The sequence below is a fragment of the Hippocampus guttulatus genome, chromosome 2 (assembly GCF_054856545.1).
Source record: "Hippocampus guttulatus isolate MCC_2025c chromosome 2, RoL_Hgut_1.0, whole genome shotgun sequence".
NCBI classification, from domain to species: domain Eukaryota; kingdom Metazoa; phylum Chordata; class Actinopteri; order Syngnathiformes; family Syngnathidae; genus Hippocampus; species Hippocampus guttulatus.
The window spans coordinates 20,615,300-20,628,156 of NC_141262.1; the positions used below are offsets into that span (position 1 = coordinate 20,615,300).

Below are 12,857 nucleotides of genomic sequence, written 5' to 3' on the forward strand. Positions count from 1 at the left end.
GTAAGGCTTCAATTTGAACACTTACGATATTGTATTGTTTGCTAAATTTTTGTGTGTTGAAATACCTTGACAATTTATTTAAAAGGTGTGTCTTAATAGGTGAACATTTGTTTGGTATGCGCAATGAACGAGGGATCACAAGAATTCAAAATACGGTCCAGACATTGTTCATGTACTTCTGCCATGACCCGCGTCAAATCCAAAAATTCAGATTCTACGTTCGTTTTTAAACGGCCCAATTCGCCTCTCTGTTTGAATCATCACAGATGTGTGCACAGCCCTGGTGTCAATGAAGCTCCTCAATTCACTTTTCACGATAATATATAATAACAGAGGATATGTTAAAAAAAATAAATACAGAATGTGCGTGTGAATGATGGATATGTACTTTATTACTCTCCACCTCCGTAGTATATGTGCATTGATGTATATGTGATGCCCGTGTTATGTAACCTTTGTGCTTGACCAAAAAGGCGGAAATGCTCCGACCGTATGTTAAACGATTGGATTGCCTGTGCGGCCTCACATTGTCCCACTTGCCTCATTTTACTGTACCTCTAAATTTAGCTTCCCCTCACTCCCCCCTTTTGTCTCCCCCCTCCTTCTCCTTTCCCCTCACCTCCTCTCTTCTTCTCTCCTCCCTCTTTCGTCACTGCAGCCCTCCCCGACCCGAGCTGCGGAATGGATGCTGAGAATAGAGCGTGGCACCGGAATGCCTATATATGGAGCCCCCCGAGTTGCAGGTACGCCGAGGCAATGAGGAGATTTGTAAAAGGAGGCATGTGTCATCATCATCATCATCATCATCATCATCATCATTGGCATCAGCGTAGGCGGGAGGCAAATGCGTGCGCACGCGCGCACGTCGCTACCCACAAAGCCGAGCTCGTGCGTCACTCTGAGTCAGATGGCGTCTCATTCTGTCTCGTCACGCGTGTGCGTCAGCGCTGTTGCCGAGCGAACCTGGCTCGGGGGGGAAGAAAAAGGAGGGCTGCCGACGATGAGGAGAGGAGGAGAAGGAGGATGATGACGACGATGATGGTGATGATGATGATGACGAGGATGCGGGTGCTGATGCTGAGAAGTGAGCGATGTTACGCCGGACATGGAAATCTCTCTCCTCGTACGTTTCACATTCACCTCGGAGAATAACGACATATGCTACGTTCACATGCCGCACAGCACCGGGAGAAGACTAGTAGAACAATAATAGTCATGATTTTTCACGACTAATGCCGCTTTTGGGCTTCTACGTGTCACACAAGGGTGGCCTCGTCATTAGGGATCTCAATTAAATTCTCAAAAGGCTTCTCATACAGCGATCTGAGCATTTATTTTGATGCGCTGTTCTACTTGCACATTGTCATCCTTCTACTCGTGTTCTGAATTGTCTCACTTCTGAGGAGAAGGAGTGTAATTAGCAGAGTGACAAGGGCACGTGGGGTGGATCAACGGAACGTTACTAGGAAAGAAAAACTGCACTCACCTTGGGATGTGCTAGGCGTCAAAAGAGTAAAATTGTGTGATTCCGCTAAAAGTACTAGGAGCACACATTGGTCAACAAAAACACCGTTTTGGCTCATTTGTCACATGTCAGATGAGTCTGCCAAAAAAACAAAAAACAGGAGAATGAACACACAGTCGAGTGTGCTGAATTGTCTTACTAGTGAGGACAAAGAGCCAACGAGGACATGAACCTTAACCCTTTCAGGGATAGCGGTCACTACAGTGTACAGCTTATCAGGTTATGCTGTTTCAGGTTATCATTATTTGTGCGTGAGAGGGTTAAGAAATCTTCCGTTGAGACGATGCGGGCGCTCGGTGGGGACTGACGACACCTCAGTCGCATTATAAGTGCACTTTATTATAAATGCGTTTGTCCACATTCAAATACACTTATAAGCAACACAATAGAACACTGGTCCACAATGTCCATTCTGCAGTAAAGTATACTTAATATATTCATATTTGATCCCATAAAAATCTCTCTTCATATATTTGCTATGTACAAACCTCCATATAAATGTTTACAACCTTCTGGGAGAAAAAAAAAGGAATATATTCACATGTCACACATACAAGTCATACAAGTGTACACGTGTATTGTACGTATTAAGTTAGCCGTTTAAATAGCTAGAACGTAGGAATCAATCCTTTACTTGACCGTAGACAACTCTACGTGAGCGTGTCGACACCGTGGGAATCGGAGCGTCCTCAAGCCGCGTCGCTTGGTAAAGTCAGAGAAAGAAAGAAACAAGTAGCAACAACCCCCTCCTTTCCCCTGTTCACTAAAAAAATGATTGTGCCTCACTACTAAAGTCCCCCCACATGTCATTTTTGTCAACAAAAGGACAAATGTGATAAGTGCGGGAACTGCTATAAGCTGCCAGCAGATATTCGGGTTGCAAAATTGTGGGAATTTTTGGAATTGAAAATTTTTCATGGGAAGCAACGTGAATAAACCGACAATTGACAACATTTAAAGTTGGACCTTCATAGGCAGCGTAAATCGAGTTGGAGAAAATAGATTTTGTGCAGTTTGAAGCTCGACCAAAATCATCACTTGGAAAATTTCAGATATGCCACCACTTGTGCAAGGTTGAAAAAAAAATTGCAATTAATGTACAATGAGAGGGACCAAGCTATGCTGCAAATAGCATAAATCTGCAACCATTTGGCTTGAGAGAAAATAAAATAAAACAGCAACTATGTGAGTTTTTCAATTTATGTGATGACTTTCCATGAGCATCCTCTCAATTCCAAATCGAATTCCCATGAAAAATTTACATTTCGGAATGTCTCAAAAATTTCCCATCTTAACTTCCATGGAAATCTGCTGAAAAATTTCCACCCCTTTCCAACCGTATCGGATATGACCCCCTTCCCTCCAACACCGATCCCCGACCTGAAGAGTCCACATTCAGAGTCTAAATGTACAGTACGACGAAAGAGCGCATTGGCAGCATAAACCAGCATCTCTTTACATGCTTTTTTTTCCAGTTTGTTGCACATCACAAACATCAACACAAGTTGAGATGTACAGACACATATGGAATGTTAAAGGTTTACAAGCCACAAACTCAGAATTCAGAAGCCGGGAGTGTGCTTTCAATTCCGCATGTGTTCAAAATGTCACACTGGAGCACCTTTTTCGATTTTGAGTTTGCTGAACGTCAGGCAAAAAAGTGCTAGAAGTCATTAAATCAAATCTCGATTAAAATAGCTTTGTTTTTTTTGTCGTCCATGTTCACAACAGATATTTTTCACTACGAGTGAATACAAATGCATGTCTGTAAGTTAAACAACGCTTAACGAGTTCAGACGGCCAATCTGAAGCGGCAGACACCACATGGACTCAGGACTCAGTCAGTCGGGCGTCCATGTTGTTATTCTGGTTCTGGTTGTAAATGTTTGCACCAGGTTTACTAGTGCACAGCGTCGTGATGGAACAAAAAAAAATTAGAAAGCCCATTTTTTTTTGTTCTCGGGAGAGACATGTAGGCGTCAGTCCTTTATACATTATGTATATTTATACACTTAAGTATGTTTTACTTTGCAGTAAAAGTATGTCTCCACAAAATATGACAATATGCCATACTTGATGAAGTAAGTCACAGACTTATTTTAGAACGGAGGGATGCTTCCACTCCCATCTGGAACACACACACACACACACACACAAAAAAAGGGAAAGAACAAGTCAGCCGTGCGCTAATGTTAGGAAAGAGGGAAAAAAACGGAATAGAGAGGCTCTTTGAGAATTCAAATGACTTAATATCTTGGTAACTGAAGGCCTTTTCACACTGCACTTAGCAACACGCGGCGCACCGTCGAGGAATCCATTCCTTAAGGACTCAAGAAACGAATGCTGTATATTCAATTCGGGAGTGCACTTCTGCTGACATCAGAAGGCGCATGCAATAGGAGTGGAGCCGGTCGAGTGATATCAGAGTGCTGACTCCCTGGTATGTCTTAGCTGGATGCTATGCAAGTACTTCCAAATTTAGCATCTGAATGCTGTCGTCCTTATGTGTTGCCACACGGTGTGCACCCAAAAGACTACGTTCAATGTTTAAAAGGCCTTTGATTGTTAAAACTAAACTGATAGCTACAAAGTACGTCATCATAAAATCAGCTGGAGCCATCCAAACGACGACAAGCAAACGCAATCTAATCAGTCATGAGTTGGTATTAAGCAAATTAAATACAGTACTCATAAAAAGTTCGGGCTATTGAGCTTTTGGATGACATTTCAGGACGATCCTAAAATGCACGAGACACTTTTAAGGTGACTGTAATTTGACCATCGCCAACCTTGAATGTCAAATTGTTTCGGTTCTTTTCATGCGGCTTGTTATTTTCTAATGTAGAAGCTAAATGTAAAAATTCGCAACAGATGCACGGAATTTTCCAAGGACACCCACAATAATTTCTTTCTGTGACTGTTCCAGTCATTGTAAACATTTGTATGGTGGCCGTGTTACTGCATGTGCGCACGAAAACTACATGACCATCTCAGGAACGATGCACGTCTTGTACACACGGAAATGCAAGCGCGTCTTGCGATTTATGTGTCACCTCATCGGATTTCAACAAAGAGACTGGTAGAGTCACAGAAAGAAATAGAAGTGGATGTCTTTGGGAATTTCCATGGATCAAACACCTACTGTGAATCTTGACATTCAGTTCCCCATCCCAGCAAAATTATTGTTTCTGTGCTTCTTGTACATGTGCATTGAAAAGTTTGCAGTAAAGTTGATCCGAAGGTTCTAGGGCATTGGAGAATCAGCTAGAAATTTCACCTCATAGCCCAATATCCTGAACTTTTTTGGTAGTAGTATCAGTGAGACGAAAGTGAGGTACTTTGTAAGAAGATACAGAACAAAATGTATCCATCCGGATCTCACCTTTGTGGAAGCACTGTGGCGATGGATGACACTGGAGTTGATACAACTCAGGTTGTTGCCCTAAACCAGGGGCGATCGAGGCACCTGCCCCAAACATGGGCTCTAGCACGGCCAGTTCCTCCAGGAGAGACTGAGTGCAGGAGGCGGCGGCTGCAGGGGAGGCCGCCGGCGTGGTCGAGGCGACGGCGGCGGCGCTAGTGGGCCTCGGCGAGGCGGTGAGGATTAGCGGAGGAGAAGCCGGTATGGAGGAGCACAAGGACACAGGAGATGATGCCACCTCCATCTCCGCCGCTTCCTCCGCCGGCTCCTCCTCCATGGCAACCTCCTCGCTCTCTCCGCACCCGTCCGCCGAGTTAGGTTGCGCCGATTGGACGCTACAGAATTGGCCCGCTCCCTCAAACTGGGAGGCTTGTTGCCAGCACATTGGTGTGGGAGGAGAGATCGGGCTCGAGGGGTCCGGGATGGGAATGGGCGAGGGGGACTCGGGTGGTGCGTCTTGGAGGAGGGTGTCTAGGATACTCTCTTCAAACAGAGATGTGTCATCCGGCAGGAACGTGGGAATATCCAGGCCGCACCACGCTTTGATGGGATAAAACTCCCGAAGCGTTTGGACCGAATCGACTGTCTCGACGGGAGCCAAGAAGGGGGATGGAGGGTTGGACAAGGGGGACATGGATGGAGGGGACAACTTGGACAGGAGAGGGTCCAGATAGAAGCCCTCCACCAGGGAGCTGATGTGCTGGGCCAGCAAGGAGATCTCCGCCCTCTCCTTCTCCCGTTCTCTTTCCAGGGAGAAGAAGGGGAGGCAAGGCTGTTTACCGGGGGATGCCTCGGGGGTGAGGATCCCCTCTGGCGGACACTGAAGAGGCCCCAGGGGCACGTCCACGTAAAGCGGACCCCGAACCTCAGGAAGGGTCATCACCGTGCAGTCGCCGTCTCCTGGGCTGTCCGGCGTCGGGGGTAGTTTCTCGTACAGAGCTCCGCAGCAAGGATCCGTCGCGAAGAGCAGCTCTGTGGAGGGGGTGGGAAGGCTGAGGGGGAGCTTGGTAGACATGGTGGTGGGGGGTGCAGGGCTGGAGGCGGTGGTGACTGGCGGGGCCCTGGATGAGGCGGAAGCAGCCATGGAGGTGGTGGCAGTGGCCGTGGTGGCGGATGGCGGCGGCGTGGTGGTGCCGGTGGGGTCGAAGCTGAAGTGGGGCTCCTCGAACGGGAAGCTAGCCCCTCCAATGTGGGGGGTATACGGAGGCGTGCACACAAACTCTTTGGTCTGCTGAGCTTGCGAGGTGGGGATGGGCGGCAGCGGCAGGGGGAGAACCGGGAGAGGGGGGTCCAGCTCGAAGGAGGGCGGCATGAGGATGTTTTGGGTTAAGAAGTCCAAGTCGGACACCGTCTCCACCGTGACCGGCGTAGGAGAAGGGGCCGCCAAGGGGCTGCTCACGGCGGGCGGCTGGAAGAAGGCCTCCTCCTCCAGGGAGGAGATGCTGGAGCGGGGCTCCCCTTCCGTCTGCATGGCCTCGGCCGCCGAGCCGGCCCGTTCGTCTGAGGAGGCCACGCTGCAGGCCGCCGTGCTGAAGTCGAAGGACTGGCCTGACAAGCCGCTGCTGCTGGGAGTGAACACCTGGTCGGGGCTGGACAGGGTGTCAGGGGACTGGAGGCTTTCCTGCTGGGGGGGGCCTGAGCTCAGGACCAGGCTGAGCTGAGTCTGCTCCATGGTAAGCTGTTGACGCACTGACCATGCCTCCGAATCACTGAAATTGAAACACAATGAAAACTGTTGGGAACTGAATCGGTATCAGATAAGGTTTTGGACTGTTATTTAGGGCAAAAAGTAGTGCTTTGATGCCATCTTGTGGCATCTTGGTGCCGATGGACTTTGTTGAACTGTGTTGAGTAGCTTCGTTTAGGAAAAAGTAATGCTTTTGATACCATCTTGGTGCCAAAGGACAATGTCGAAGTGAGTTGTCATTCACACTTGTGGACCAATGAACTATGTTGAAGTGAGTGACTTCAGTTACACAAAAGCAGTACTTTTCTGCCATCTTGTGGCATCTTGGTGCCAAGGAACAATGTTGATAATTAACTGAAGAGTTCCATTTGGACTTTGTTGAACTGTGTTGAGTAGCTTCGTTTAGGAAAAAGTAATGCATTTGATGCCATCTTGGTGCCAAGAAACGATGTCAAAGTGAGTTGAGAAGTTTCATTTAGACAAAGGTACTGCTTTGGCACCACCTTGTCAACTTAGACCTTAAGCTGTCATATTCTAAACGCTCAAACATCTTTCAACGCATTGAGATTTTACTCATGTCAAATATGTGCCTTGGCTCAAGAACTGTGGTGAGAAAATGTTGTGTTTTCGCGAATCGTACGAGGCGGTGGCGGCGGCGGCGTTGCGTACCTGATCATGTAATTGCTGCTGGCGACGGGTACGTCTCCGGATTGTAGCTGGAGGACCATGTACAGCCAAACCCACGTCTGGTCGTGAGCCTGCACACGGACCACCATCTCGCCTCGTCCCTCTCCTCCCTCTCGCACTGATGAGTCACAGCGCAACTTCGTAAGCGCCTTTATCATCCTCATTTTCGGGTTATTTTTCAGTGAGGCGGCAGGAGGTGCAGTGTTCCCGTCGGCATGTACATGTGGGTGTTTTGTGAGCTGACACTTACGCAGGCTGCGATGCTGAGCGGAGGCGTGCGCCAGATCATGCGGGTGGAGGAGGCCGTACCAGGAGCGGGATCGCAACGCCGCTACGTCGTAGCCGAGGTAAGTGCGTACGCTGTGGGGGACACGTTCACTTAAAGGATGCAGGCCAATATTAGGCCACCATCGGGCAAGCTTCCATCTCCAATTTCATATTTCTCACAAAACCATAAAATATGAAATCACAAATACCGCATTGGCTCGAATATAAGACGTCCCTGATTATAAGACGACCTCCTCTTTTTCAAGACTCAAGTTTGAAAAAAGACTTTTTGAACACCAAATTAATTTTTACACAGAAAATAATTAATTACAATACATCTGACACAAATGATTATAACAATATATTTGAGAAAAAAAGGTTATTTTGCCTCATTCAAATCTTAATAATCTGAAATTTTAAATATGCAAACAAAAGTGCAATCACATTCGTAAATGAATGGTTTCAGGTTTTTGAAATGTAAATTACTTCATAACTTCTCCTCAGCTGCCGGATAACCTGGCCGATCTTCGACCCACTTTTCTCCAGATTGGCACTACGTTTCTCCATTTTCTGTTATCTCTTCTATTATTTTCTTCTCTTTTCTTTCTTACCACTATTTTTTATTTTTCGTCTTCGTGCTACGCTATTTTTATTTTTATTCTTCGTGACAGGTTCACTTTGGCCTGGGGAGTCAAGTTCAGCATTCGCTTCAATGATATATGGCGCCATCTAGCGTCGTGAATGGGTATAATGTCTAGAATATAAGACGACCCCCACTTTTTCAGTCTTATTTCAATGCAAAAAAACACCGTCTTATATTCGGACCAATACGGTACAACTTTTCTCCCTGCTGTCTCTCTTCTATGCCCTTTCTTGCAGTTTCTTCTCAAAATACACAACTTTCAAAATATGACTCTTGAAATGATACTTTTGTCCTCCAAATTGGATACAGTAACCCCCTAAGTAATTTTTTGTATCTCCAAAGTGACTATGTGTTTCTGAACAACTAATCCTGTTCAGTCTTGTCACTCCGACTTGCGGCGTGTACCTTTCGTGTGCGGCGTGCAGCCTCAAGTCTCTGCCGTGCTGGGAGTGAAAGCCTTCCAGGAAGAGGTTGGCGTCGCCCACGGGAGGACCGCTAGACGTGCTCTCCGCTCCGGAGCGTGTGAGATGGCTTTCCATAGGGGAGCAGAAACACACCCAGACTGGATTGGAGGTCCAGTAGGATCCAGCCGCGGCGCTGCTGGTGGCCGGCACGGACAGGCGGCGAGCTCGGATCAGGACCAGCTTGTTCCCGGCGCTCTGCCTGCGCACCGACTTGGAGGTGTTGAAGCGGCAGCGGAAGAGACGATCTGTCACCGAAAAACCGAGGGAAAGGTGATGAGAACTAAACGAACCAACGTTTATTGGCACACATGGCAATCACAGAAGATCAACACCACCACTGACCCATCTCGGGGGAGGCTCCGCCGGACAGATTATTCCTGACAGTCAGCTGATCCGAAGCGTCGATGATGTCATACACGCTGTCTCCCTGCGCCACCAGGTCCACCTGACACACAGGCAAGTGTGATCCGCTGATCTTTCAGTAGACGGATGGACGGACTCACCATGGAGTGACCCAGGTGGTCGGAGACGGCATCGGACAGGTAGAGCAGTTTCCCCTCGGCGGTGAGCAGCATGAGGAAGCCTGGGAGAGCCTGCATGAGGTCAGACAGCTCGGGCAGGGACAGGAAGCGGGCACTCGGCTCCACCGATGCGCTTCCGGCCTCTTGTAAAAACAAAACAAAACAAAAAACTTTTCATTGGGGGTCGTCATGGGATTTCAGCACCAAGGATAGAGACACTAATCAACGCACACGTCTATCAACATACTCAATCTTAAAACAAAACATACTTTCCAAACATAATCATGAATGGTGGCCCGACAGATGGATAATAAAGAAATCTAGAAAAATTGAATAACAGTTATAGATGGCTGCAGGTGGATGATGATGGAAAGAATAATCGGACAATAAAATTAACATAAATGGATAGATTAATAGCAATAGGTTAATATATATATATATAGGCGTGGATAGATCAATAGATATTTTGCTTTTGGCCCAATAAAAAAAAATGGAAATACTGTCGTGGGGATTTTTTTTTAAAGCATAAAGAAGGTGACGTCAGCACCATGGATAGCGACTAACGATGAAGTGAATCTATTTCCAGGACCCTAGACAGTTTCCTTGCTGCCGCGCCAAAAAACACTTGTTGATTCCACGTCACACACACACACACACACTGCAAAACTGCACTTTTCCCCAACCCTCAAACAACCCCCCCCCCTCCCGCAAAAAAAAAAAAAACACAGGGAGAATTGAGACATTCACACTCAACTAAACCGTGTGATCAATCCCCACCCCTTAAAGGTACACATCAACACTTGAGTCCTACTTTTCGCATTTGTGAGCGTGTGCGTGTGTGTGCGAGTGTGCGTGAACGTGTATCTATGTTTGTATTTACGTGTACTGCATTGTATCATAAATGTGTGAGGGTTTGTATGTATGTGCCTTCGTGTATATGTGCCTATGCATGTATGTTTGTGTGCGACTTTTGCCTCAGTTACACTTTATCTTTACATTTTCAATATTTGATTGCGCGTTTATATTTTTTGTATTTCAAAGTATTTCAATGGGGGAAATATATTTTTTTCACATTCTGCTAAATTGCGAGTGTAAAAATGATGATGATGATGATACTACTACGCGTCGTCTTACCTGGCGGCGAGAAGAAGACGGACTTCCTGGTGTACATGCACGCAAGCGACATGATGTGCAAGTAGGACAGCTTGGCTTTGTCGGCGTCGGAAATGGGCAACAAGTCCTTGAGGTTGCGGATCTCGGCGTTGATCTGGTCCCGTCTGGCCTTGGAGGCTCCTTTGGTCGAGCGGTACATGCTTGTTACGGATAGCCAACCCCCACCCCCACCCCCCCCTGAAAAAAAAAATAAGGGCAAAGGAAGTCCCGCTGGAGGGCACGCGCGCGCTCGCCGGTTATTGGACTTTGTTCATGGCTGGCCTGCGCTGGGCTCGATCCGCTGACAGTGTGTGAGGGACTCTGCTCGCAGGTGTCTTATATAGCCTGGGAGCGAGGGGGGCTCCCCGACGCGGCCGCCGACGTAACGAGGAAGGATGGGAGGGGAGGGGGGAGGACGGCTCATCCGAATGGATGCTGCGAGCGCGGAGCTCCTCTGCCTCCCTCCCTCGTTCCCTCCTCCCTCCCCGGCGGTGACTGCACGCGGACGTCAGCGCTCGCCTCTCCCCGCCGATGACGTCGCGATGAAACGGGGAGCTCCGGCCACGCAGAAAGCCTGATTTGGACAAAACCGAGTAAGGGGCGGGGCCAGCGTAAAAACGTAAAACGGAGTCACCCGGTAAGGAGGGAGGGAGATGTGCCGCATCCGAGGAGAGGAACGGTGTTTACATGTCACGTTTAGAGGTGGCATTTGGCTCCTGTATGAGCAGCTTAGCGAGCGTCTACCCATCTTTCATCCCATCTTTCCATCTCTCACTGCTATCTCTCCCTTGACGTGCATCCATCTATCTTGCTGTCACAATTCTATCACCTGTCTCTATCTGGGTACATTTCTGGCTGGCTTTCAGTCTATTTTCTATCTTTATGTCAATCTGTCCTTCTTCCCGCTGCCCTTTGTGTCTCTTTCCATCTTTGTATCATTCTTTCTTTCCATCGTTCCATCTTTCATCATTCTTCCTGCCTTGCTGTCATTCCATCTCGTGCCGTCTATCTACCACTCTGTTTCTCCGATTTCTAGTCTGTATCTTTCTGCCCATCTTTCTACCATTCTATCCCATTTTTCTGACTGTTAAAAAAAATCTTTTTACCCTTCAATCTCTCTCCGTGGCTATCTTTCTACTGCTGTATCGTTCTCGCTCTGCCTGTGTGTCTGTCATCTTTCTGTCATTTCGTTTGTCTTTTCCTCTTTCCATTGCGCTATCATTCTATCTTTTTAGTTTTTTCTTTCCATCTCTCCATTTCATTATACATTTATATTTCTGTACGTCTGTGTCTTTTCTATATCCCGTCATCTATCGATTGACCTCTCTCAATCAAGCTAACATTTAATCTATCTATCTATCTATCTATCTATCTATCTATCTATCTATCTATCTATCTATCTATCTATCTATCTATCTATCTATCTATCTATCTATCGCTTTCGCAAATAATGAATGTGCCGCTGGATAATCCTTCCGTTGCGATGTTGAGAACGCATGAATGAAGGAGGAGGAGCCAAGTCACAAGTGGAATGAATGAAGGGATGAACGGATGGGTGAAGGACGAAGCGATGCATGGATGAGGTGCATGCAGCATCCCGCAGACTTGGCTGCGGTGCATGTGAGAGAAGAGTGTGTGTGTGTGGGGGGGGGGGGGGGGATCTAAAAATAGATTGAAAGATGCATCCTACCGATGAGGCACACACAGGCGGGGGGGGGGGGGGGGGGGTGCTGCATGGCGCCCCCTGCAGTCACTCTCATGTTATTTATAGACTAGGAGGAGCACTTGAATGGACAAAAGGAAACAGAACTAGCACCGTTTCTCATATTTTGGTTGCCTCTTCGACGGTATATCATAAAAATAAACACGTAATATGAATAGACCTTTGTCATTGTCAATCCAAAGTGAGCTTTTTTTCATGTTTTCTTCAGACAGAATATACAACCCAGTACAGTTTTAGTGTTGGGGCTCATTAGGCACGTACACCCAACTCAACCGTATTTATCCATCCATTTATCCTCACAAGGGTCGCAGGGGGGTGCTGGAGCCTATCCCACCCATCTTCAGGCAGTAGGCGGGGGAGATTCTGAACCGGTTGCCAGCCAATTGCAGGGCACACAGAGATGAACAGCAATCCGCGCTCACACTCACACCTAGGGACAATTTAGAGTGTTCAATCAGCCTGTTGCATGCATGTTTTTGGAATGTGGGAGGAAACCCAGAGACCCCACGCAGGCCCGGGAGAACATGCAAACTCCACACAGGAAGGCCGGAGCCGGGATTGAACCCACGACCTCTGCACTGTGAGGTCAAAGCATTAAGATAAGATAAGATAAGATATGTCCCACACTGGGGAAATTTACAGCCTCCAGCAGCAAGAATGTAGGCAGAAAGAAGAAGAAAAAACAAACAAACACCGTTCAATTAAGTGCAATATAAATACAAAATGGATAAATCGCAGTGCTATTTACAGTTGTTTTCCACATCATT

General features: G+C 47.3%; 1 protein-coding gene across 4 annotated transcripts; it reads right to left on the minus strand.

Moving 5' to 3' along the window:
- Window positions 1-1,843: 1,843 nt before the first annotated feature.
- Window positions 1,844-10,566, minus strand: npas4a (neuronal PAS domain protein 4a). Of its 4 annotated transcripts, XM_086101268.1 has the most exons (8): window positions 10,350-10,566; window positions 9,198-9,358; window positions 9,037-9,139; window positions 8,636-8,939; window positions 7,571-7,680; window positions 7,303-7,438; window positions 4,908-6,655; window positions 1,844-3,653 (listed from the first exon to the last, which is right to left on the minus strand). In XM_086101268.1, the coding sequence occupies exons 1-8, from the start codon at window positions 10,525-10,527 to the stop codon at window positions 3,625-3,627; spliced, it is 2,769 nt and encodes a 922-aa protein (XP_085957394.1). In that variant the 5' UTR covers window positions 10,528-10,566; the 3' UTR covers window positions 1,844-3,624. The 4 variants fall into 4 exon arrangements, with proteins under 4 accessions (XP_085957394.1, XP_085957393.1, XP_085957392.1 ...); XM_086101267.1 differs by having other exon boundaries at window positions 1,844-6,655; XM_086101266.1 differs by having other exon boundaries at window positions 7,303-7,680.
- Window positions 10,567-12,857: the final 2,291 nt, after the last annotated feature.

Coding starts and splice junctions, on each gene's coding strand:
- npas4a (XM_086101265.1), bottom strand. CDS start 10,527: ATGTACCGCTCGACCAAAGGAGCCTCCAAGGCCAGACGGGACCAGATC. Junction 9,359..10,349: donor CGTCTTCTTCTCGCCGCCAG/GTAAGACGACGC, acceptor TGTTTTTACAAG/AGGCCGGAAGCGCATCGGTG. Junction 7,681..8,635: donor CTGCACGCCGCACACGAAAG/GTACACGCCGCA, acceptor TGTCCCCCACAG/CGTACGCACTTACCTCGGCT.